General features: G+C 42.0%; 1 protein-coding gene across 13 annotated transcripts in view; it reads right to left on the reverse strand.

Annotated features, from left to right (window-relative positions):
- Positions 1 to 6,315: 6,315 nt before the first annotated feature.
- The window catches only part of Dock10 (dedicator of cytokinesis 10), a 249,752-nt gene continuing 233,926 nt past the window's right edge, over positions 6,316 to 22,141 (reverse strand). For 8 of the 13 annotated variants that reach the window (XM_060368696.1, XM_060368695.1, XM_060368693.1 and 5 more), the window contains 7 exons: positions 19,618 to 19,764; positions 17,256 to 17,466; positions 15,876 to 16,066; positions 10,867 to 10,967; positions 10,537 to 10,675; positions 9,257 to 9,332; positions 6,316 to 7,078 (listed from right to left, as the gene is read on the reverse strand). In XM_060368696.1, the coding sequence (XP_060224679.1) occupies positions 7,017 to 7,078; positions 9,257 to 9,332; positions 10,537 to 10,675; positions 10,867 to 10,967; positions 15,876 to 16,066; positions 17,256 to 17,466; positions 19,618 to 19,764 (927 nt within the window). In that variant the 3' untranslated portion in view covers positions 6,316 to 7,016. Of the gene's footprint in view, positions 7,079 to 9,256; positions 9,333 to 10,319; positions 10,394 to 10,536; positions 10,676 to 10,866; positions 10,968 to 15,875; positions 16,067 to 17,255; positions 17,467 to 19,617; positions 19,765 to 22,141 lie in introns of all 13 variants that reach the window. The other 5 variants (XM_060368697.1, XM_060368692.1, XM_060368700.1 and 2 more) reach the window with 2 other exon arrangements.

A 22,141-nucleotide genomic window follows, 5' to 3' on the forward strand; every position in this document is an offset into this window, starting at 1 on the left:
GCAGATTCTTGGACATTTAGCTGTACTAACAAGACCTACAGCGAACTTCTTTATGATAGGAAAATTAATATTTCAGTTTTTTTTGTATATTAGTTTTTGCAAACTAAAGTCCTTAAGTCCATATTTATGACTAAATAGGAAGATGTTATTTTCAGTGTATAAATAGATAATTCAGTAAAAAGTTATTTAATTTGTTGTATTGAAATATTTATTTGCCAATTGTTTAAGTATAACGGTATTTTAGAAATCTGATTAAAAGTTAGATCTAATTCGATACAATTTGGCTTAATCAAAGACTTTCAATATCCCTAAATATAATAATTTACTCAGTCATATTCCAAAAGATGGGATAAAAGTTACATATCAAAGTGACACAGGTGACCGGAAAGAGACCTAAGGTGTTTCAGGGAAGTAAAGAAAGATGTTTTGATTGGAAATTGAACACAAAGATGTTAGTAAAGAAATAGGAACGTTACAGGCTTAAGTGAGATGAATTTAAATGTTTTCATTCTATTTGGAACATAGTAATGGCTCAGAATTCTGCTCTGCTCTCTGCTCTGCTCTTTCTTTTCTCTTCATTATTTTTTCCCCTCCGACTCTCCTTTCCTACTATTTACAGAAGTCCCCCAGTTCACTACAAGACACAGCCTAAGACGTCAGTGTGGAGTTAAAGTGGATTCTACGGCGACCACAAAGCGCTTAAGTATGTTTCTGCCAGAGACCGGTGCAAAGCATCCTGGCTGAGTTCTGATTTTATTCAGAGTGGACTGCGTGTGGGGAGGACTGTGCGGCGTCTCCGTATGTTCTCCAATGTGTTTAGTTCAAAGCCGACAGTGTACAAGGTGAGTGGGTTTGAGCAGTCCATGTAGTACGTGTGAGTTTTTGGAATGGAGATGGATGTTAGGAATAATTCAGTTCATAGGAAAGAGCATCATTAAAATGGGAAAGAGATTGGCTCTAACGTGACAATTGTCATATTAGTCCTCTGTAGACGTGTACACGCTTGTGCGTGGTTGGTCTTTTGAATAAAGCATACTTCAGTGTGTGTTTCAGGTTCCTCCTATATGCTTTTAGGCCCTTATCTTCTCATTTGAAGTAAGGTCTTACATTTATTTAAAGCAGTATGCGTACATAAATATCTCCTTGGTTCTCTCTATAATTGCTATGGAAAGCCCTGGGTTCCATTTTGAGCCAGGTGTTGGGTGTTGGGTATAACGAATGATTGCTTAAGACATTCATTCAATGTGTCGTATTTCAACCTCTGAATAACTGCCAGGCAGGAGTATAGAGCAGTCTTCTTGCTCTTACATAGCTTCTGCACCTTTTAAGTGATACAAAGTTTCATACATTCCTATTTTTGTCACCAAGGAAGATCAAAATGACCTGACATAGAAGGCAAACCCTGTTTAAGATTATTTTTTACATCAAGACGTGTCTTCATCTCAGTAACCATCCCATCTAGCTGGATCTTAGAGAGTATGCTTTCGTGAGTTCACTTTCCTTGCCAACACTTACACCAATTCCACTCTCATCTTTTATGAGAAATTTCAGATGCTTTATCCAAATCCAAGCCAAGAGGTAGCACCTGTCCTTGGGGATACATATAAATAGAGAGCAATATTTGCATGCCTTGAAGAACACTTTTGGAGAACTTATAATACAGTGTGCACAATGCGAGCACCCTGAGAGGATGTGTTTCCACCTTTGGAGCTCTCTTAAGCCCAGGCTTCCAATAGCCATGAGGTGCTTATCAGTGATCATGTAGGGAAACAACATGAATTATTCTTTTCCTAAATTTGTGCATTCATTAAATACATATTTTACAACGCTATGGATAAATATTACTAAAAAACAACTTGAGGCCATAGTGTTCATTTTCTCCCTTCTGCTCTATTTATCATGCTAACAATTATAGTTCAGATATACAGGGCATCTACTGTTCACAATTCTTGATTTAAGAACCTTTTGGTCTTTTTTTTTTTTTTGACTCATTATTTCTACCATCTTCCAGAAGATGCAACTGAGGCTCAGTGTGGATCCCCGCTCAAGGTCACGGGGGCAATCAACAGTGGGGCTGGCCAGCTGAGTCCCGATGGTCCTCTTCAGAGCAAGAGTGATGCTCATTCTCTTAGCCTGCCCTGATTGAATGCTTGCACTGGGGAGACCAGAGGCATCAGTCAGTAAGAAATTGCCTCAAGCAGTCTAACCTCGGTTTCTTTTTGATTCATTAGTGGATTCTTTCATACATGAACTCAGCAAGCACTTGTAGAGACTCTTGCCCATGCCAGGCCCTCTGCTAGTCTCTGGAACCCAAAGGCAAACAATATGCAAGGACTTTCCCACTTGGATTCAATTAATTTTCTGTCTTCCACAGATTTCTCTTTTGATTCCTTTATGCTTTGCAACATCAGGAGAAGGTGACAGTGGCCCATTTTTGGCACCAGGAAATCTTCCATGTCTGATTTCAGTCCCATATACGAATATCAAGAAACTGTAGTGTAGAAAATGTAAGGGCATTTATTCTGCCAAGAAAATCATGCTTGTTAATTTAAGATTAACAGTTTAGGCTTCAGAGGATACATCATACGCTAGAGAAAACAGGCAGCTTAAGCGTCTGCTAAATCCGTTAAAGAGATGAAACCAGTTAACATGATACAAGCCTTCCAGCTGTAACAGCCTCGCATTACTCAAGGATACATAGGAACGAGCAGGGTAGTTGCCTGTAACTCCAGCCAAGAGCTCTTTCTGAGACCTTACAGAGGAGAGATCTGAATTGCACTTACAGTCCTCTGGGCTCCTTCATTTTGTCAAAACTACTCTTTTTACTTTTCACTGAAAGGACTAAAAGAGCTGCACATTTGGTCAGAGTGGAAAAATCAGCAGTAACTACAGCAGTACTGAAACTACTGTTCAAATTTAACATTCAAATTTAAGTTGCTATTGTATTAGCAACTAGATTTGAAAAATACAACTTAAAAATTATGCTTTTATTATTTGAAATGAAAATATAATTGCATCATTTTCCTCTTCCATTTCTTCCCTCCAATCCCTTCTATGTATACTTTCTTGCTCTCTTTCAAATTCATGGCCTCTTCATTGTTCAACACACACACACACACACACACACACACACACACTTAAATACAACCTGCTCATTTTGTATAATGTTACTTGCCTGTATGTAATTTCAGACCTGACCTCTTGGAACTGAGATACTCTTGTCTGGGTAGACTATTTCTCTCTCTCTAAGTATTCCTTAGGTTCTTTGTCTAGGACTGGGATCCCCTTGAGTTTCCCCCTTCCATGTGTATTGGTCTTGTTTAGGCAACCATGCTATTAAAATTTCATGTGTGTAGCTCCCTGACATTTTGAGGAGACACGGTCTCATGGCAGACTTCTTGTTTCTCTCTGTTTCCTGTTCCTGGATGCTCTTTGAGCCGTAGGTGCAAGAGTTGTGTTGTAGATGTGTCAGTTGGGGCCAAGCACGGCAGGATCACTTGTCTGAATTTTGAGCAGTTGTAGTTTTCCATAACCGTTCTTGATTGCTGCAAAGCAAAGTGTTTTGTTGTTGTTTGTTATGAGAGTTGAGAGCTAAACTAAGGGTGCAAGGATAAATATTTAGAATGTAGTTGGAAAATTTTCAGAGGTTGTAGGTTATCCTCCAAGAGCCACGACCACACTATTCCCTGGCGGTTGGTTAGGTTTCCAATATCAAGCATGGTTTCCTTTTCCTTATCAAGCATGAGTGGCACTTAAGTTCAGCTAGAGAGCTCTTGGTTACCACCAAGGTGTGTGAGCCACCATTGTGCCCTTATGGTTATTGTGCCGTGCCATTCCTTGATTTAGTTCACAGGCATCTATCTGGGTACTAGTACCACGAATAGCAATTCTTAGGGTGGAGACTTTCATGTTGATCCATTTTAGATCCTGCAAGTCCTTATGTCTGACATGTATGGTGTTTTCAGCAATATGGACTTCTCTTCAACCTCTAGAAGGCAATCAAAGGCAACAGCAACAGCCCATAATGTCTTGAGAGTCTCTTGGGAAGCTCCCACTAACAACTGTAAAGGAGGCTTCTCTTGTCTTATTTTAGTTTGAAAGTCTACGGCTCTTGGGGGAAGCATTGTCAAACCATGTGAGGAAGTTTCATTTAAACTATGTATTTATAGTATCTGTCTACACATAGATTTACACACATTCTGTATAATTTTAGGTAAATAAATAATAATATAATATCTTACAACTTTTAAAAACATCCTTACTGAGAAAATACAGCTTCTAATGATAGACATGGGAATAAAGCCAAATGGAAGAACAAAATGATGTTGCCATGACATCCTCCAGAAACAGATGTTTTGTAGATGGCAAAACCTCTGGAGCAAGGAACTGTTGGATGAATTTGGTAGACTATACTTATTTGTACTTTTTGCATTTTAAGAACATCTTGTTCTCTTCTTGCCAAATGTATGATGTTAGGAAATCCCCTCTCTTAGGGTGTGGTGCCCATCCATAGCCCCTTGGGATTCTGACTCATTCAAAGCATAAATGATAGTAAGGCAGACAAAGAGAAAGGGGAAAAGAAGTAACGACTCAGCATAGTTAGACATCCAAGTCATGCTACAGAAGCAGCGACTAATAGTTTGGAAAAGGCTGTGGCTATATAGAAACAACATTTCCAGTCCTACTTATAGGCAAGCATGGTAGCTGAACCCGAGTCCCCAGAAGGAAGACTGAAGATGGTACTGAATTATTATCTGCAACTCTTAGGCTTAAAATTCTAATGTTTATGATCGCTCTCCTCTCTCTCTCTCTGGAAAAGACTGTCTAGCTTTTCTAGATGTCAAAGTCAAAATAAAGGGTGCTGCACTTCTCAGATCCTTTAGCTGGCAGCAATGAGTCTGATAAGCCTAAAGGAATCCATGTCTCTTTGTATGGCTGTTCAGGAAGGAGCGCCTGAAAATATGACACCTCACTGTGGAACCTGACAGGCCAGCCGAGAAGGTTTCTCAGCTAAGACTCCAAACGATCTCTTCCCCCAGGCTTGGCTTACTGCTTGGAAATATTCCCATGGGACCAACTTAGCAGTTGTCCTTATTTTTGTCAAAAAGTAAAGTAAAATAAGAAAACCAGAATGTAAGTCAATCTCCAGACTCCCATTATTTTATATATATATATATTTAAAGAAATTGCTCATCTACCCTCTAGATTTAACTAGTAACACTAAACTGACTCACTATACTCAAATGTCCTGCAAATACCACTGCTTACTTATAACAAGACAAGAGGTGCAGAAGTCGATGCTCTGTATACGTTGGGAATCTAGTGAGGAAGTTCTGATATTAGAGCTAGGGCATTAATATCAAGGGATGCAACAAGATTGCAAAGAGATTGCCTGGAGAATCCTCCACACTGGTACTATTTAAAACTAGCTTTTGAAACTTTACCAGTTATTCAAGCGTAAACCCTATTTGTGTATATTACCTTGCAAAGTCCTCTCTCTCTCTCTCTCTCTCTCTCTCTCTCTCTCTCTCTCTTTTCTAATGACTTGGGCAAGAAGGATTCAGATGCCAACCAAACACAGCTAAGATTATTTTTCACTCCCAGTTAACCCCGGGAGTAAGACTGCTCAGTCTTAGTGATGTGGCTTTGGGTATGAGGACTTTGCTAGGTGGACAGCAGCTGAAGGAACTGAGGGCCTCAGCTCTGAGTGTGGCTGTCGGAGTGAAAAGAGAGGTAGTCACAGAGTAGGCTGATGAGGAGATAAAGAGATGGAGACGGGACCAACATTCTCTGTGTAATATACACTTACTCTATACAAGGTTGCCTGTACTCCATAAACTTGTGGTAGGACCGTACATTTTGCTGCCTACCACAAGTTTATAGAGCATAGAAACAGAAGATGTGTGGATGGCCACAGCTATCAAGATTCTGGTTCATATTACCTCTAAATCATTCTGATGTCCTCTATTTAGAAAGCTTTGATGTGTTTAATTCATCTTTGGTGGATCTTCCAGGCTGAGGCTTGGGTCCCTCTCTGGCTTTGGCAAGGCATTAAAAGCATGGAGTATGGATGGTTCAATAACCATCCAAGAAATCTCTCAAAGCAGCAATGTGGCCACCTCTCACATACCCATGCTGGCCCCACCAAGTAGCTGCGGATGACCTTGAACTTCTCACCCTCCCGCCTCCAGCTCCTGAGTGTTGGGATTTGGAGGTGCCATAGCCGTATCTGATTTACATTGAGGACTGAACTGAGGCCTTTGTATATGCCAGTTAAGCATGATACCAACCCAGCTCCCCAAAGGAAATCAAGTGCAAAGTAACTGTATTTTTATTTATATTAACAAGAGCAAAATACTTTTATAATTTCACAACCCATTGCTTTTAAAAGCACATATATTACAAATAAAGAAACTCCACAAACTTTAAAGATTAGTATTTATCAACACTTTTTTACACATACACAAATATTTTAATATAACATTATCTGAAATGTTACCCACATAATTTTAGTACTTTTGTAAGTATTAACTAAAAACATTCTTTGAAATTTGATAAAAACCATATATTTTACAATCTTCTATTTACATCTGAAATATGCTTAACTGTTACAAAAACATCCACTTTGACCTTTAAAATACGTGTACAAGGACCCGGAATTGAACAAATTATACCCAAGAGCAAACTCAGTTTGCTTTTAAGCTGCACATTCATTGGAATTTCAGAACAGATGTTCGGTGTGGCTTTATCAATACCACTCAAAGGAGACAAAGAAACCATGGCAGATGTGCAAATTCAGAGGCTGGCAAAAAAAAAAAAATTCTCAAGCTAGCGAGGTAAACAAAAACATTAACACTGTAAAAAGTTCAAATAAATTAAACCTATCTTTTTCTTCCCCGAGATTAGCTGCAAGAATCTAGAGAGTTTTCTGAGAGGCGTGTCTGAGGCCGAAAGGCCCCTCTCAAGCTTCAGTACTGGGTGAGATGGACACCGTAGGCACAGCCGCCGTCGCCTTGCTAGTTACCCGCGTGTAGGGCCGCTCCACTCCGTACTTTGCTGGGTCTTCCCTGCCCGTAATCTTAAAGCAAGACGGATACAACACATGCACACAGAATCAGTAGAGATCAATTTTCATACCCTCCAACGAAAATCCAGAACGGTGACTCATTCCCAATGGGGTGTTAGCTAGTTTGGAAAATATTCTAGCCAAAGCAATTCTGAAGAATATTTTCTTCAAAGCCCATATGCTGGTTGCCATGGGGATGTTCAAAGCAGCCTCACCATAGTCTGTGACTGTCAGATACAAATTCATAAATGGTTTATTTTTTGAAATGGTTACAAATGTATTTGAGTAAGTCCATTATCTCATTATAGTATAAAAATTTATAATTTCCAGACAAATGTTGACATCTACCCGAAAGGGGAAAATGTCAGAAAGCTCACTTGAATGTTTGCATTAATGGAAGTATGAGAAAATCAGTCTGACTTACCTGAAATAATATCAATATATCTAAATGATACTTTCTCAGCTCTATCAAAATAGCCATATGAAAACAGTAACCGTAGCCCCACAGAAACTGGATGTATGTCTTGGATGGTTATCTTTGTACAGAAGAGATTTGATGAGTATTTTACATTTCTAGTTATGATCTCCTCTCTAACCTCCCACGCTGTGATGCTGTGCTGATCAATAGTTTCTTTTCTCATCTGAGAGCTTTTTCCTGCACACGGCTCAGCATGGGAGTGTCCTGTGCTGGCAGCATAGCCTAGTCCCTAGGACCAGTGTCCCAGGATCCTGCACAAATAATTTTTCCTTTATGTGTTTAACATGGATCTGAGTCTCTAGCAGCAAGGCTCTCACATCTCACTTTCTTGGCTTCAGAACCGAAATGGCTCTGTTCCCGCCTCTGTGTTTTAAGTTGGATACCCATGACCACAGCTGACTTCATTCTGCCGCCATTCTCACTCAGTTGAAACACATTCCAAAAGAGCATCTTATATTTATGCTTCATTTGCATGCTTGTATGGATTCCATTGGCCCCAGCCAAAGACAGTTCTTCATGGTTTGGGTTTGAGCTGTTTATGAAACTGTGAAAGGAATGGTTGCCTGTCACTACCAATTCAAGTTACTTGCTTTCCACATCTCCATTTTACGCACCAGAGTTACTCTGTCTTTGTTCTGTTTCCTCTTTTTTTTTTTTTTAATATGTTGGTGCATGTATGTGTGTTTGTGTGCACATGCCACAGTATGCGTGTGGAAACCAGAAGGCAGCCTGTAGTAGCTGGTTTCCTCTTTCTACCGAGTGGGTCCCAGTGACTGAACTCAGGTCGACAGGATTGGGGATGATAGACTTCAACCACTGAAACATCTACTGGCCTCTACAGTTTGTTTGTTTTTTTTAAAAAAGGATCTCATGCCTCTCAGATTGGTCTCAAATGTGCTATGTAGCCAGTGATTATCCTGAACTATTTCTGTACCCCTGTACCCTCAAGTGCTGAGGTTACAGGCATATGTTATATGCTTGGCCCTATTTCCTCTTATACTGAAGCTTCCCCTAACAACAACATGCTTTTTTTGTTTTGTTTTGTTTTGTTTGTATTTTTCAGTCTAAGACTTTTCTTGGCCCTGTGGGGTACATATGGCATAATTAAATTTCTGTTTCTATTTCTGTCAATTGGTTCAACTTGTTTCTGATTTTCAAAGCTCTGCTGGTAGGTTCTCTTGGTAATTACCTGTGTACCTGCTTCTGGAACACACACACTCACATTCAGACACAGGAAGAAATTCCCTTATCTAGTCACCCATGCGGCCAGCCCCATTACATGCTCAAGACCAGTAGAAAAGTGACTTTTCTTTTCAACAGGTACTTCTTTTACTGAATAATGACTGGCAAAATCCATCAGTTTTTTTTTTCTCTCTGATCAGTTTCCAGGAAGCAAAGAGGCAAATTTTACTTCTTTTGTTAAAGGTTTCCTTTAAAAATTTTTTTTTCCTCCTCTTCACCACCTGGTCTTTGTATTTTTGTTTTATTTTTTGAAGTATCATGAGGCTCTTTCAGCTCCTTATTTTTAAAAATCAAAGGAGCTCAAATACATTTAGAAGGTGAAGGAGCGTGAGTTTTCCTTTTAAAAGCTAAGCTGTTAACGAGACATGTCTTAGAGTAACAGAAGCTGAGGCACCAAAGCTGACTGGGGCAAAGGACCAGCAAGGAAGAGGTGGACAGAACAGGATAGACATACGGAGAGAAAAACATACCACTTTTGCTCACAGTACTGAGGGAAATGCTAGACACAGAGGAGCAGAAGCTGTATAGACACGGACCTCGACAGAGCTGCCAGGAAAAAAGAGAAAAACATTTTTTTTTTTTGCCAGACATTTCAAGGCCAGGCAGCATTTACAGTGACAGACGAGTATGGCTTCACCATGCTTCCCAGCTTTTACATCCATTCTCCTCCCTCTCATCCCATATTTAATGTCTTCCATGTGTGTAAGAGGCACTTCCCAGAGTATTTAATTCCCACCACCTCTCAGAAACCCCAAATAACATGATCTTTGTTGGGAATCCTATCTACGGATATTTATTCTTTCCATCGTTACTCAACCTACCATTTTTTTCCCCTCCTTGAGCCACTGTGGAGAGTTAAAGGAGTGTGTGGAAGAAGACAGGAAACAAGGAATGCATGCTACATGCAACTAGAATAACAGTTCCGGGGTCTGCCTTGCTCTGTGCTGATGACACTGGATCATTAGGGAAAGGAGAGGGTACAGATATGAAACCAGCAATGTCACGTAACTCTGAAGGCCACAGGTCCTTACAGACAGTGTGAGGGATGACTGCTTTTAGAACATCCAAAATGACTGCTTTTAGAACATCCAAAATACTGACATTATTGAACGGTCACAGTTCATGCAAGCTATACAAAATATGGCAGATACCTGCCCAGGATCATTAATGACTTGATCATTAATGGATTAGGGTTTTATATATATCACTTATTATATTATCAAATTCTATTTGTCTATCTATCTATCTATCTATCTATCTATCTATCTATCTATCTATCTATCACCTATCTGCCAAGGAAGTCTCCAGGTAAAAGATCCATTAGAAATCCTGAGGTTCTCTCTGACCATCATACAGAAACTCCTCGTGGCAATAATGTGAAATGCCATCCCGTCTCCTAGGTAGTGTAAGATCCTGAAGGGAAGGATGGAGTGCCAGCAGGCCTTAATGGGGATTCCCACCTTGTGCTTCTCAGTGTCTAACCAGACCTGCACATTCTAGAGAGTCAACAATCTGTATGGCTTGGGTAAGTACCTGTAAAAGTTGTGGAAAGCATTTCAGTTCTCATATTCTTTTTCTGTAGGCGTTTCTGTGCTTTGAATCAAGGGCTGTTGCACATGGGGGAGAGAAAAACTCAACATCACGGTGCTGTGTGAATGTGTGGGGAATAGTGACTTTTGCACTAAGGAAAGACTCCTCAGTCCCTCTAAGCAGTATCCAGGGACTGTGGACCACCTCCAGGGATGCTCACCTGCTCATTCATGATGGCGGACAGTTCACTGAGCATGTCCTTATAATGGGACCTCAGTTCTTCCTGGTATTCCAGCTGGTCCTCCTTGATGAGACGCTCATTCACATCAAGAGCCTGCCCACACGCGTCTGCAAATTGCCTTTAACAGTAGCATTAAGCAAATTAAAAGCCAGTTACAAGAAGTGGCATTGAGTTTAGTGACTTGGGGTCCGAAGCCGGGTAAATAGACTGCCACCTTGAAGCAAGTTAACTGAGTGGCTTTCCGAGGGGGTTCATGCCTTTCTGTATGAGGTGGTTAAAAGGAGAACATTTCAGCAAAGAGAATCTTACCTGAATATTTCCTTCAACAGCTTCACTTGGTTGTCAGGGTATTTCTTTGCGTTAGTTTCTTCAAGGAAGGCTCGAGCATAAGCCATTGGCCCAGCATTGACCTATGGGGAGAAGAGATGTAGCTGACGCTGGTTCCTCTACATCGTGGCTCACTCTCCATGGTTAGGGGAGGATCAGTTCTCTGACCCGTCACATGGTGCTCTGGCACTGCATTGTGATCCACCACTTTGGATCCTCACTGAACCTGCTGTGCTTTAAGTATCAGTAAGCCACGAATAGGTCCTCTGGAGTCTGGCCTTCCCTGATCCCTTTGCCGAATTCAGTCATGTATCATCCTATAGTGTGGCAACCACCTCTGCAATGAGACATCCTCACCCCCAAAGGAAGAGGGAAATGAGACTCAGGAAATAAACAAAAACTTGTAAGTCCCAGAAAGCTGAAAAGATTCACAAGATACCTCGCCAAGGTCGCACATAAGCACAAAAGCGTGCAAAGAAGGAAGAGACTCTATCTAACCCATTGGGCAAGGCTGCCTGCAAGTTGAGCAGAGACTTCTAGGGACACAGCTTTTGTGAGGTGGCACCTGTGTTGGGGATACTCGAATGCATGTGTCATCCATGTGTGTCTCTAAGTTAAATCCATGCATGTGTCTCTAAGCGACTCCTCACCCACATTCCAGTAAGTAAAAAACAAAAAACTTACTAGTTTGTAAAGTTGGGCTTTGATAGAATCAGTGCTAGCTTTGTCATTGGTTTCTTTTCTGGAACGAGCAGATGTTTGCACACGCCTCCTTAGGAATGCCACAAAACGGATCCCGTCTACCTTTTGTCATCTTCACATACTTCTTGTGTGCCCTTTCTATAACAATTTTGAAAATGAGATTCCTTTCTCTTAAATACTTTCACTGAGGTTAAATTGAGTATTTTTGGCATCTAGTGTTTGATATATTTTTTTCTGTTTTTACTAAGACAAACACATAATAGTTATGAAAAGACATTCCACAGAGGTAGAGGTGTGTGCGCTGCCCTGGCAATCCGTGTTCCACTGTGTGGCACTTGAACACCTGGCTAAGATCTGGGCCAAGGCAGCGTTTATCAGAGTTGCTGAATGAATGCACACCCAAGCTGTTTGCTTTTTAGTTTTTATTTTTATATTGCAGTGCTGGGGGCTGAGCCCAGGACCTTGCCTATGCTGTATGTATGCTCTACCTCTTTGCTGCACTGGCCACCCCTCCCCACCACCACACAAGCCTTCCAATACCAGCTTCTGTTCCCACTCATGAGACATGAGGTTCTGGTAGAGAAGGAGCTCATTTCTCTCAACGCTCATAACCTGTTGATTTGGCTAGGGGGGTTGGGAAATGTGATGTTTAATTTTCAACCCGACAGCCTAGAACCATCTGGCAAAGGAGTCTTAACGAGGGATTGCTTCCATTGGGTTGGCCTGTGGGCATGACTGTGAGGGACTGTCGTCCCTATGAGAACTGACGTGGGGAGACTCAGCCTACAGTGGGCAGCATGACTCTCTAGGCAGGGGTTCCCGACATGTGAAAGGGTGAAATCAAGCCGAGCAAGCAAAAGTTAACATTCCACAGGCTTGTTTCTCTTTGCTCTTGACTGTAGATGTGGTGTGACTAGCTGTCGGGAGCTTCTGCCTTGATTTTTCAGTGGTAGGCTATCCCTGGAACTGTAGGCTGGAATAAACCCTGGCTTCCCCAAGTCAGTTTTTGTCACATATTTTATAACTGTAGCAGAAGTGAAACCGTGATAGGATGGGAGCTAAAGTTGCATTAGAGTCAGACGCCCTTGGGCACTTGGCACTGCAGTGCGGTGGGCACAGTCATTGGTGCTACATTCCCCTTTGTTTCTCCAGGCTCAACCTCCACTCACCTCTGTGCCCAGGGCTGCTTAATTATGTGTGTATCTATTTAGTTTAGTTCTATTTAGTTTAGTGTTTTTGAGTCAGCCAGTGATGACACAGAAAAGAGAGACTGGCAAGAGTGGAGCATATCAGCATCAGCATCAGTGATTTTGCCCTTTGTTAAACACAGCAAGGAAAGGCATTGCTGCTGGTCTGATTTTATTTAAGAATTTATATTTCCTTCTTTTTTTTCTTTTAAAATACTTAAAATATTTGTTTTCTTGACAAATTTATTACATTTACTTATTTGCATGTGTGTGTTTGTACGTTAGCATAAGTGTCATGAGGCACATAGAGGTCAGAGGACAACTTGTGGAAATCAGTTATCTTCTTCAACTTTATAAGTTCCAGGGATTGAACTCTGGACTGCAGGCCTGGCAGCAAGCTCCTTTACCTGCTGAGTCATTTTACAGCCCCTCCTTTTCTCTCTTCGTCTTGTCTCTTTGCTGCCTCCCATGCATATTTGAATGTGTATTTAAGTGCACAGGCAAAGGACAGAAGAAACCATTGGGTGCCCTGCTCTATTATGCTCCGCCTTATTCCCTTTAGAAGGGCCTCTCACTAAACCTGGATCTAGGCTGATAACCAGCAGGCCTCAGAAAGCACCCCTCCCATCTCCACCTCCCAGCCCCTAGCTCTGGGTTACAGGTGTGTATACAGCCACACCAACAATTTTATTATTATTGTTATTATTATTATTATGGCTATTTGAATGCAGGTCCTCATGTCTGTACAACAAATGCCCTTACTGACTGAGCCCTAAGTATTAGCCCTAAGATGCTAATACTTTGTTCATTATAGGCTTTTAATGTTGATTTTGACTTTTAAAAATAGTATATTAAGATACTGTTTTATGTTGATGACTGAGTAAACTCTGTCCCCAAGATGGGTTTCACCTCATCTTGCTCCCCACAGTGTGGGACAGGCTGGGTGGGATACAATCCCAGCAACATCCTCAGAGCACTCCAGGAGAAGCTATGCCTTATTAGTGGTCCCTTACTTTCTTTGCTCCCACTAGCCCTCCCATACTAGCATCCTTAGTTTTAGGAGTGTGGCTAGGGTCTTTCCCCGCTGCTAAAACTGCCAGTTTTTCTCAGTGGTTCCGTCACTACGGTAAACTTCATTTTAACTCTTCCCAATCAACCATTGTTCATTCTATTATGCCATCTGTCACAGCTCTCACAGCCCATTAGCATCAAGACACATTTTGAACTATTAAACATTGCTTAAAAATATTTGGGGGGGGGTTGGGCATTTAGCTCAGGGGTAGAGCACTTGCCTAGCAAGTACAAGGCCCTGGGTTTATTCCTCAGCTCCGAAAAAGATAATTATATTGAATATATATATATATATATTGGAATAAATAAATATATTTTGGGATGAATAAGGTTCTTCACAACAGGTACGTACGGAATGCAAAATTTATTAATTGGTTGATTCATTTGTTAAGGTATATGATATGGGAGGGTTAGAGAGAAGAAAAAAATTTAAGCCAAACTCAGTTATTTCTATGGATCTTTTAAAATTTTTTGATGGTTTAAATTATATAATGAGCAAAGTGCATGGAATCTTAAGTAAGAAGTGGGAAATAGTAAGATCTGGAGAGGACAGGAACCCCACAAGGAGAGCAACAGAAAATTTGAACACAGGGGTCTCCCCAGGGACTCATATTCCAACCAAGGAACATGCATGGAGATAACCTAGAACCCCTGCACAGATGTAGTCCATGACAGCGTAGTATCCAAGTGGGTTCCATAGTAATGTGAAGAGGGACTGCCTCTGACATAATCTGATTGGCCTGTTCTTTGATCACCTCCCCCTGAGGGGAGAGCAGCCCTACCAGGCCACAGAAGATGACAATGTAGCCACTCCTGATGGGATCTGATAGACTAAGATCAGAAGGAAGGAGAGGAGGACCTCCCCTATCAGTGGACTTGGAAGGGGCAAGCGAGAAGAAGGGGGAGGGAGGGGAGGGTTGGGAGGAAAGAAGGGAGGGGCTTATGGGGGAATATAAAATGAATAAGCTGTAATTAATAATAAATTAAAAAAATTGCCACAAAAAAACCTCTATACATGGAAAAGGAATCAGTTCCACCTGTGGAAGATTAACAATATTTTATGTAATTCTGGATTTGACAAATTATTTGAGATTCAAAATGAATTGGTAGAAAGTAATATATATATATAATGAATTTTAGTCATTTTCACACACCTTACCCCTGCCTCATCATCTTCCCCTCCCACTGGAGTTTTTTTTTTTTTCTTGAGGCTCCTTCCTACTTGTTTTTTAAAATTTAAATTTAAAATTTTATTTTTGGAAAAATTTAGACATAATTACAGTTTATTATCATCACTTCCGCACCCCCGGCTCCTTCCGCGGCTCCCCCACCCCCTCTGGAAGGAATGGCCTGTCCTACATTTGTTATTGTTCTGTGCACACAGTCCCCTGACAACCCTCTGCATCCGGCCAGTACTGCCCACATGTTTGGGGCTGAACATTTAGGCTCGGGCGACCTAACACAGGGCTCACGATGACCTTTAGCTCTTCAGCTAGAAGTGGGGTCTCATGAACGTTGCTTTGTGTGTGCCAGCATTGATCTAATGTTAAAGGTGCAGATAAGAGCCTTAGCCAGCTAGTGCTGTCAACCGGCAGAATCCCGAATATCCAGAAGATAAAACTCCGGGCTTCTCTGTGATAGATCTTCATTATTAGCTTAACTGAGACAGGGCGACTCACCTAAAGGTGGGTGCTTTTATTATTCCGTGGCTGGATAGAAATGAGTTCAACGTCAGCAACCATCTTTCTCTTTTTTCCTGACTGTGGGCGCACTGTGGCCAGCCACTCATGTTCCTGCCGCCGTACTTTCCTTGCCTCGATCGACTGTACTTGCAAACTGATCCACAAGAAGCCCCCTGCCCCCTTAAGCTGTACCTTCTCAGGTATGTGGAGGTGTTTGCGACTAATACACACAATGACACTAATAGCCGGAATGTGTCTCACATACATTATAATAACAAGATTATATTGAACATATTCTTAGGGCATCCACCGCACACGTGAGTCTCAGCTCTGGGCAATGCTGACTGACCTTCACGCTGACACTGCCCTGGAGTTTGAGCTGCAGTCTGATCATGTCCACCTCCTCTGTCGTGCACAGCTGATTAAGCTCTGAGACTTTCCTGGACATCTCATCAATTGCCACTTCGATGGGGTTCAGCTCTGTGCTTGACTGGCTGACGACCTGGATCCTTTTCTTCACGTAGGGGAACAAGTGACTGGCTGCACAAAGGACACACAAAGAGATTTAAAGGGTGAAAGGAAAGACTCAGGTTCTCGTAAAGGTCTTCAGGAATTTCCTGTTGTTTCCGGGAGGGTATCACATTTTGTCTGTGTGGCGTCTGTAGACATGAGATATTTCTTGCCCAGAGGTCATCCTGTCTTATGATTCTTAGTTTTTTTCCCAGCTACTTCTTCAGGTGACCCTTCCCACCTTCACTAGCTCACATCAGCTTTCACAGGGATGTGTTATTATGGCCAGAGTAGCGGAAGCCTGACAGGGTTACAGCATGCACTGAAACTCATAGCTGTAATAGAATCCACATGGACCTCCAGTAAAGAATTCTCAACATCAAACAGAATATAGGAGTTTTGTTCTAGATGCAAGTCAACCGCAAACCTCTGGGTCAGCTTCCTGAAGGTCAATGCTTTTCATACTTTACAAGTCAGTGTGATTCTAGGGGGTTCAATTCAAAACTGGGGTCTCCCAACATGGGAATCTTCCTCTACAGAACCTTCATTCATTTCTCTCTGTGGGCTTTAGCATCCTAGACCTATCTATGCTCCTACATTAAAAAAAAAATCTTTGATGCTGTCTTCCCTGGAAATCTTTCCTTTACTTGAGTCTTATTCTACCCAACTCTGAGAACCATGAGGGTGCAGTTGTGATTTATTTATATGAATTGCCAGGACTCTGAAGAGAGCCCAATGTGTAGTCAGCATCAGTGACTGTAGAAAAAAAAAAGGTGACTAGTTCACAGAACAGATGCAGATAGCACAGAATTAGGCATTGCAGCTCAAGGCGTTCCTTCATTTTAGAGGAGAGATGGAATGCTCCAGGGCTTAGAATTTTGCCTGAAAGCCCCTACGATTCCGATAGCTGCTAACTCAGACACAGGTAAGGGTGGATTCAGGGAGAGGAGGGGAGAGTTTAATGTCCATGACTTCACCATGTGATGCCATAACACATGTGGCTATCTCAGCTCAAGGGAAAGGATGGCAAAGTAAATTTATTGGCAGTGCCTTCTCAAAGGTCCTTTTGTTCATTTCATTGCCATTTTGAGGTGGAATTTAGCCATGTTTCCCAGTTTTGTTTTGATCTCAGGCTCCTTCCCCCTATTGGAGTTAGAGACGTTCACCATGCCCTGAGGTAGAGAAAGGAGGTCTCCAGGCGGCCAGTCCCCACACTTACTGGTCAGGACCGTCCTTCTCTTGCACTGCTCAGCCACTCCACCATGCTTCTTGCCTGACAGAGTGAAGGGTGTCTCAAAGACAAAGCGATTGATGTTGTGATGCATTTCGAAATCTGTCTTCCGGTCCTCTATTTCTTTTTCTTCAAAGAATGGTGTGACATAGGTCACCTGGATATAGGCATATTTGGGGTCCAGATCCTTGGGGTTTACCTGTGTCAAAACATTAAGGTTATAGCAAGAGTGGTGAACTGCAGGTGATTTATGAGTTCAGTTGCTGCCTCCAGGTGGACAAAAGGCACTTGTACTCTCCAGACCACAGAAGACTGGGTGGCTGACAGTGGGTAAAAGCTGGCTATGGAAGGTAGCAACAGGGGCTAGAGCTAGCTCACCAGTCTGGGGCCAGACAGCCTTGAGGATCTTTTTAATACAGATTCCTGGCTAGGACATCATTTAAACTTTTATTCCATGTCCCTTCTGTATCGAGTCACCCTTGTGCAGAGTGAAAATGTCTTGAAAGCGGAAACACGTCTCTTTGGTCCTCTGTGGTGTAGCCATGTAACTAGACTGGTGCCCTTGGCTTTGGACTGATAAAGTAGAGGGAATTTCCTTGTCTCCTTGGCAGATTACCCGATTGCCTGTTAAACGGCCGCAAACTGTTGTATTTTCATTTTTCACGTTTGTATATGCGTTCCATGTGTGCATATGCATTTTTTTCACGTGCATGTTTATGGGTATGCATGCGTGTGTGGAGGCCTGGGAATCACCCTCTTTAGTTCTTCCATCATATACACAGAGGCAGGGTGTCTCAGTCCAGTCCAGAGCTGACCTGTGATAGAGTTAGTCTTATCTTTCAGTTTGCTCTAGAGAATCCTGGGTCTTCTGCCTTTGGAGGCAGGAATTACAGCTGGGCCGCCATACCCAGCTGTGAGTTTCTGATGATCTGAACTCAGACTCTTATGCTTGCGTGGTTTACTTTAACCAGATTTATCTACGGAGTCATCTCCCCAGCCCTAGGTTTTTGTATTGGCCACACCTCAAATCCTTATCAGCAATAAACCATTCTATGTAGCCTCTTTGTCAACTCTGCTTTGGTTCCTAGGGTTGCTAACGGGCTGGGCAGCTCAAGGAAATCTGAGGAAATGTCTTGGGCTCTCCTTTGAGCTTGAGAAAGATGGTTCTCAGCCTGCTTGCTGAGGACATCTTAGATTTTGGCCCTGCTTCTCATTTTCTCCATCTTTCCTTTCACTTCCTATTTAATTCTAGAAATTTCAGCAACCTTTTGAATATGTTTATAATTCTATTAATATTTACATGGTAGGGCAGGCATAACTGTAATAATTTTACATATTAAAATAGAGGTTCAGGATGGGTGAACCACCCCTAGTATGTGGTAATATGGTGGAATGAAGACCCAGGTTATTCTGATATCAAATCTACCTTTTATTCTCCTCCCCATGCTTAATTTTTTTCATGCTTATGGGTTATTACTACAATAGTTCTGCTTGCTTTTACAGGGCAAGTGACTGTATCTCTCAAGCTAAGGATGATGTATTTATTTGTAATAACTTGAGCCAGACATTTTGTGCCAAACTCCTTCATGTAACAGCTTTGTAAAAGAAAGCAGGAAAAAAAATGACTTCATTTTTTGGTTTAGTAGACCTCTATAGCACTGGTCACAAACCAACTTTCCCTCTTGGTCATACTCTTACCCTCTGTTTCAAAGACCTGCCATTCTGAGTATAAATGGAGCTTTCCTTCTTGTCAGAATGGGTGGCGCTCCTCAGAATTCCCATAGCATTCAGCAAGACATGCAAAGGCCTCCTGGACCTGGTAAACAGGCATGTTCTATTTGCTTTCCCTCCAGCTCTGCTTCTGAGCTCAGCCACTTCAACATTTTAACTGCTATTCAAATGCAAATGAATTATGGAAAAAGTAGACGATTGCTAAATCGTTTCAAAATTGCTATAAAAATTACTCAAGCAAAAACTTATAACCATGCTGGAGAGATGGCCCAGTGGTTAAGACTGCCTCCTGCTCTTGGAGAGGACCTGGATGTGGTTAGCAGCACCAACGTGGTGGTTCACAACCACTGGTACCTCCTCCTGGTCACAGGATCCAATGCTCTCTCCTGACATCTATGAATACTTGCACAGACATGGTGCTCATAAACTAATATAGATGGAGACACATAAATAAAAAATATTATTAAAAAAATCCCAAATTTGCTAGCCAACCAATAAGCAGAATATCTCAAACATTTTGGGAAGTTAGTTTGGAATGATCATCTAGGAAATTAAGACAGTAGCTAGAAAATAAAAAAGGACTGAGTCAAGCCACATTGCATGAACACCGTTCCCCTACCTTGTTGGAGTCCTGGATTATCTTCACGTTGTCTGCTCCAAACTTGTCTGCGTAGAGCTTGAGAAGTCTTTGGGAAATCTCCGAGAGACCGGTCAGCTTAGGCTCTTTGTAGATATACTCTTTACCTTCCTCCTCCTCAAAGAACCCCTACGGGAGACACATAGCAAACCACTGGCTTTATTAGAGAACCCCAGTGACAAATCACAGCAAGACAAAAAAGTGATTTACTAAAAAAAAAAAAAAAAAAAAAAAATCCAGTCTTTCAGCTCTCTGAAGCCATTAATCAGCAGCCTCTGAGGTTCAAACAAGAAAAGGAGAGAGTAAAGAACACAGAATACTGTTTCATCAACAGATAACAAGATAAACATTCCCCAGCCAGGCGGAGGGACGTCAGTGCCTAGCTTACATAAATTTTCTTTACTTGTGCATTTGCTTGCATGTAAATTGGAGGAAGAGTGCCCTCTTGTGGCATTCTCAAGTAGAACACAAAGTTTTGAGTCATGTTTGACAAGCTTTAGAGCATTCCTTGTCATTTTAAGTCTTCTGTAAGTCTTTAAGAATAGCACAGGTGACACCACACAGCACACAAGGGTATCTAAATGTGTCACTGCACATTCCCACACCATCTTGGGTGAAGACATGGGGCACTCTGCATTGTTATTGTGACAGAAGTTACACACGGTATGCTCCAATTACAGCTATTTAAAAAAATACTCACATTCATATGGCTTCAAAGACTTTACGGTACAAGCTAGCCATATGTAACTTAATCACTCAGCTTTTAAATTCTTGAAAAGCAGGACTTTGCAGGACTAAAAATAGCAATTGAGTCATCATTTTTATTCCGTAAGTGTCCAGTGGGTTTTAGCCTTTATAAATCTGTCTGATTTGAAGTCAAGGAAAAAGAAGATCCCATTATCTGTAGATAAGTAAGTGAGAAATTCCTTATAATTCATTCCCTCTGAAGAGACAGGAGGATGTCTCCCCCCTCACCCTGTGGAATAGATTACTAGATGGGCCAAGGGAAAAGAACCTACATCGTCTGTTTCTTCTGATGGCAGGGTTTGTCTACCAAGAAATGGATTTTGAGGTTTGTAAAACTACTGAGTCCAAGAAGAAGTGACACTATTTTTTTTTAATGTTTTGTGGCATTGGAAACAAGGCCAAGTAGTTAAGCATCTGGCCCCAAGTGTGAGGGCAGGAATTTTAACCTGTAGAAGCTAGGGCTTAGGACTGCCTCCTTAGACTTCTAGTCCGAGAAGATGGAGGCGGGGTGGGGTGGGGTGGGGCGCTCCAGTAAACTGGCTAAGTAGACTAGCCATGTCAGTGATCTGGGGGATCACAGCCTGAGAGACTGCCTCATTGAAGAAGGCGAAAGTTCGTCAAAGCTGCTTCTCTTCCAGCCTCCACACGTGTGAACACTCAAGTGAACTTAGACCCCAAACACATGTACCCCCCACACATACAAATGTGCACTGTATACCTATGTTTGAACAACACATGCATATGCATGGCACACACATGAAAATGAAGCAAAAGTCACTTTTGACTGAAACATTCATTACTCATGAAAAATTATGGACAAATGTCCTAATGCTGTGTTTTGTTTTGTTTTGTTTTGTTTTCCTTTATGGATGGTGGAGGTAATCTACCAATAATGACTAAGCTCTTGGCTGTCTGATGCCAAATGCTTGCATAGCCCTTGCTCTCAGGTATGTGTGAGCATCAACACCTCATGACACCTCGTAGAGGGCTGGAGGTTTGCAGAAGCCAATGCCCAGGATCCATTTCCCAGCTCTGTCCATGTCAAGCTGGCACCTCCGGTCTGCTTGTCCATCTTCCGAATTGACGCTGGGTTTTCAGGGCACGAGACAATGTGTGCCCAGCTTTTTGAAACATCGTCTGGCCTTTAGGAAGGGGGTCACTGTATTTGCTGATGAATGAAATTGTTCTTAGAAGATGTGTGTCTCAGGACATACATCAAAGGCACCCAGCAAAAGTCCCCTTACACACACTCTCTCTCTCTCTATATATAATATTGAAAAATTATTGGCTAGTCCTCCCAACCCAAGCAGCTGATTCTTTGAACACCTGCGTTGGCAGCCCGGAACTGCTGGTGGCCTGTGGTATGGGAACATAGAAAGCTGAAAAGTTGTTCCCCAGCATCCCCTACACTCTGTGGAGGTGAGAGAGGTCTGAGTCTCTGTGCGTGTGACCTCTGCCTGCTCTGCTTCTTCCACTGCTGACTCTGGGTTTTTTGCCAGATTCAAGGTCAGGAGTCAGTAGCTAAAACTGACAAGTCTGACCCATCAGAGGAGTAAGATTTTGAAAGCCAGACACTAGAATCCCTGAAGGATCTCAGGCAAAGCAGCATTTACAACTCCAATTGCAACAGAAAAAAATTACTCCAAATTTCAGGAAAAGACTCTTCCCCCATCCTTATCCCCTCCTCACTCCCACCCCACCCCACCTCACTCCCATCCTACCCTACAGCATAGAAACTAGCATGGAGAGACATTTTCAG

Source organism: Meriones unguiculatus, chromosome 15 (assembly GCF_030254825.1).
Source record: "Meriones unguiculatus strain TT.TT164.6M chromosome 15, Bangor_MerUng_6.1, whole genome shotgun sequence".
NCBI lineage: Eukaryota > Metazoa > Chordata > Mammalia > Rodentia > Muridae > Meriones > Meriones unguiculatus.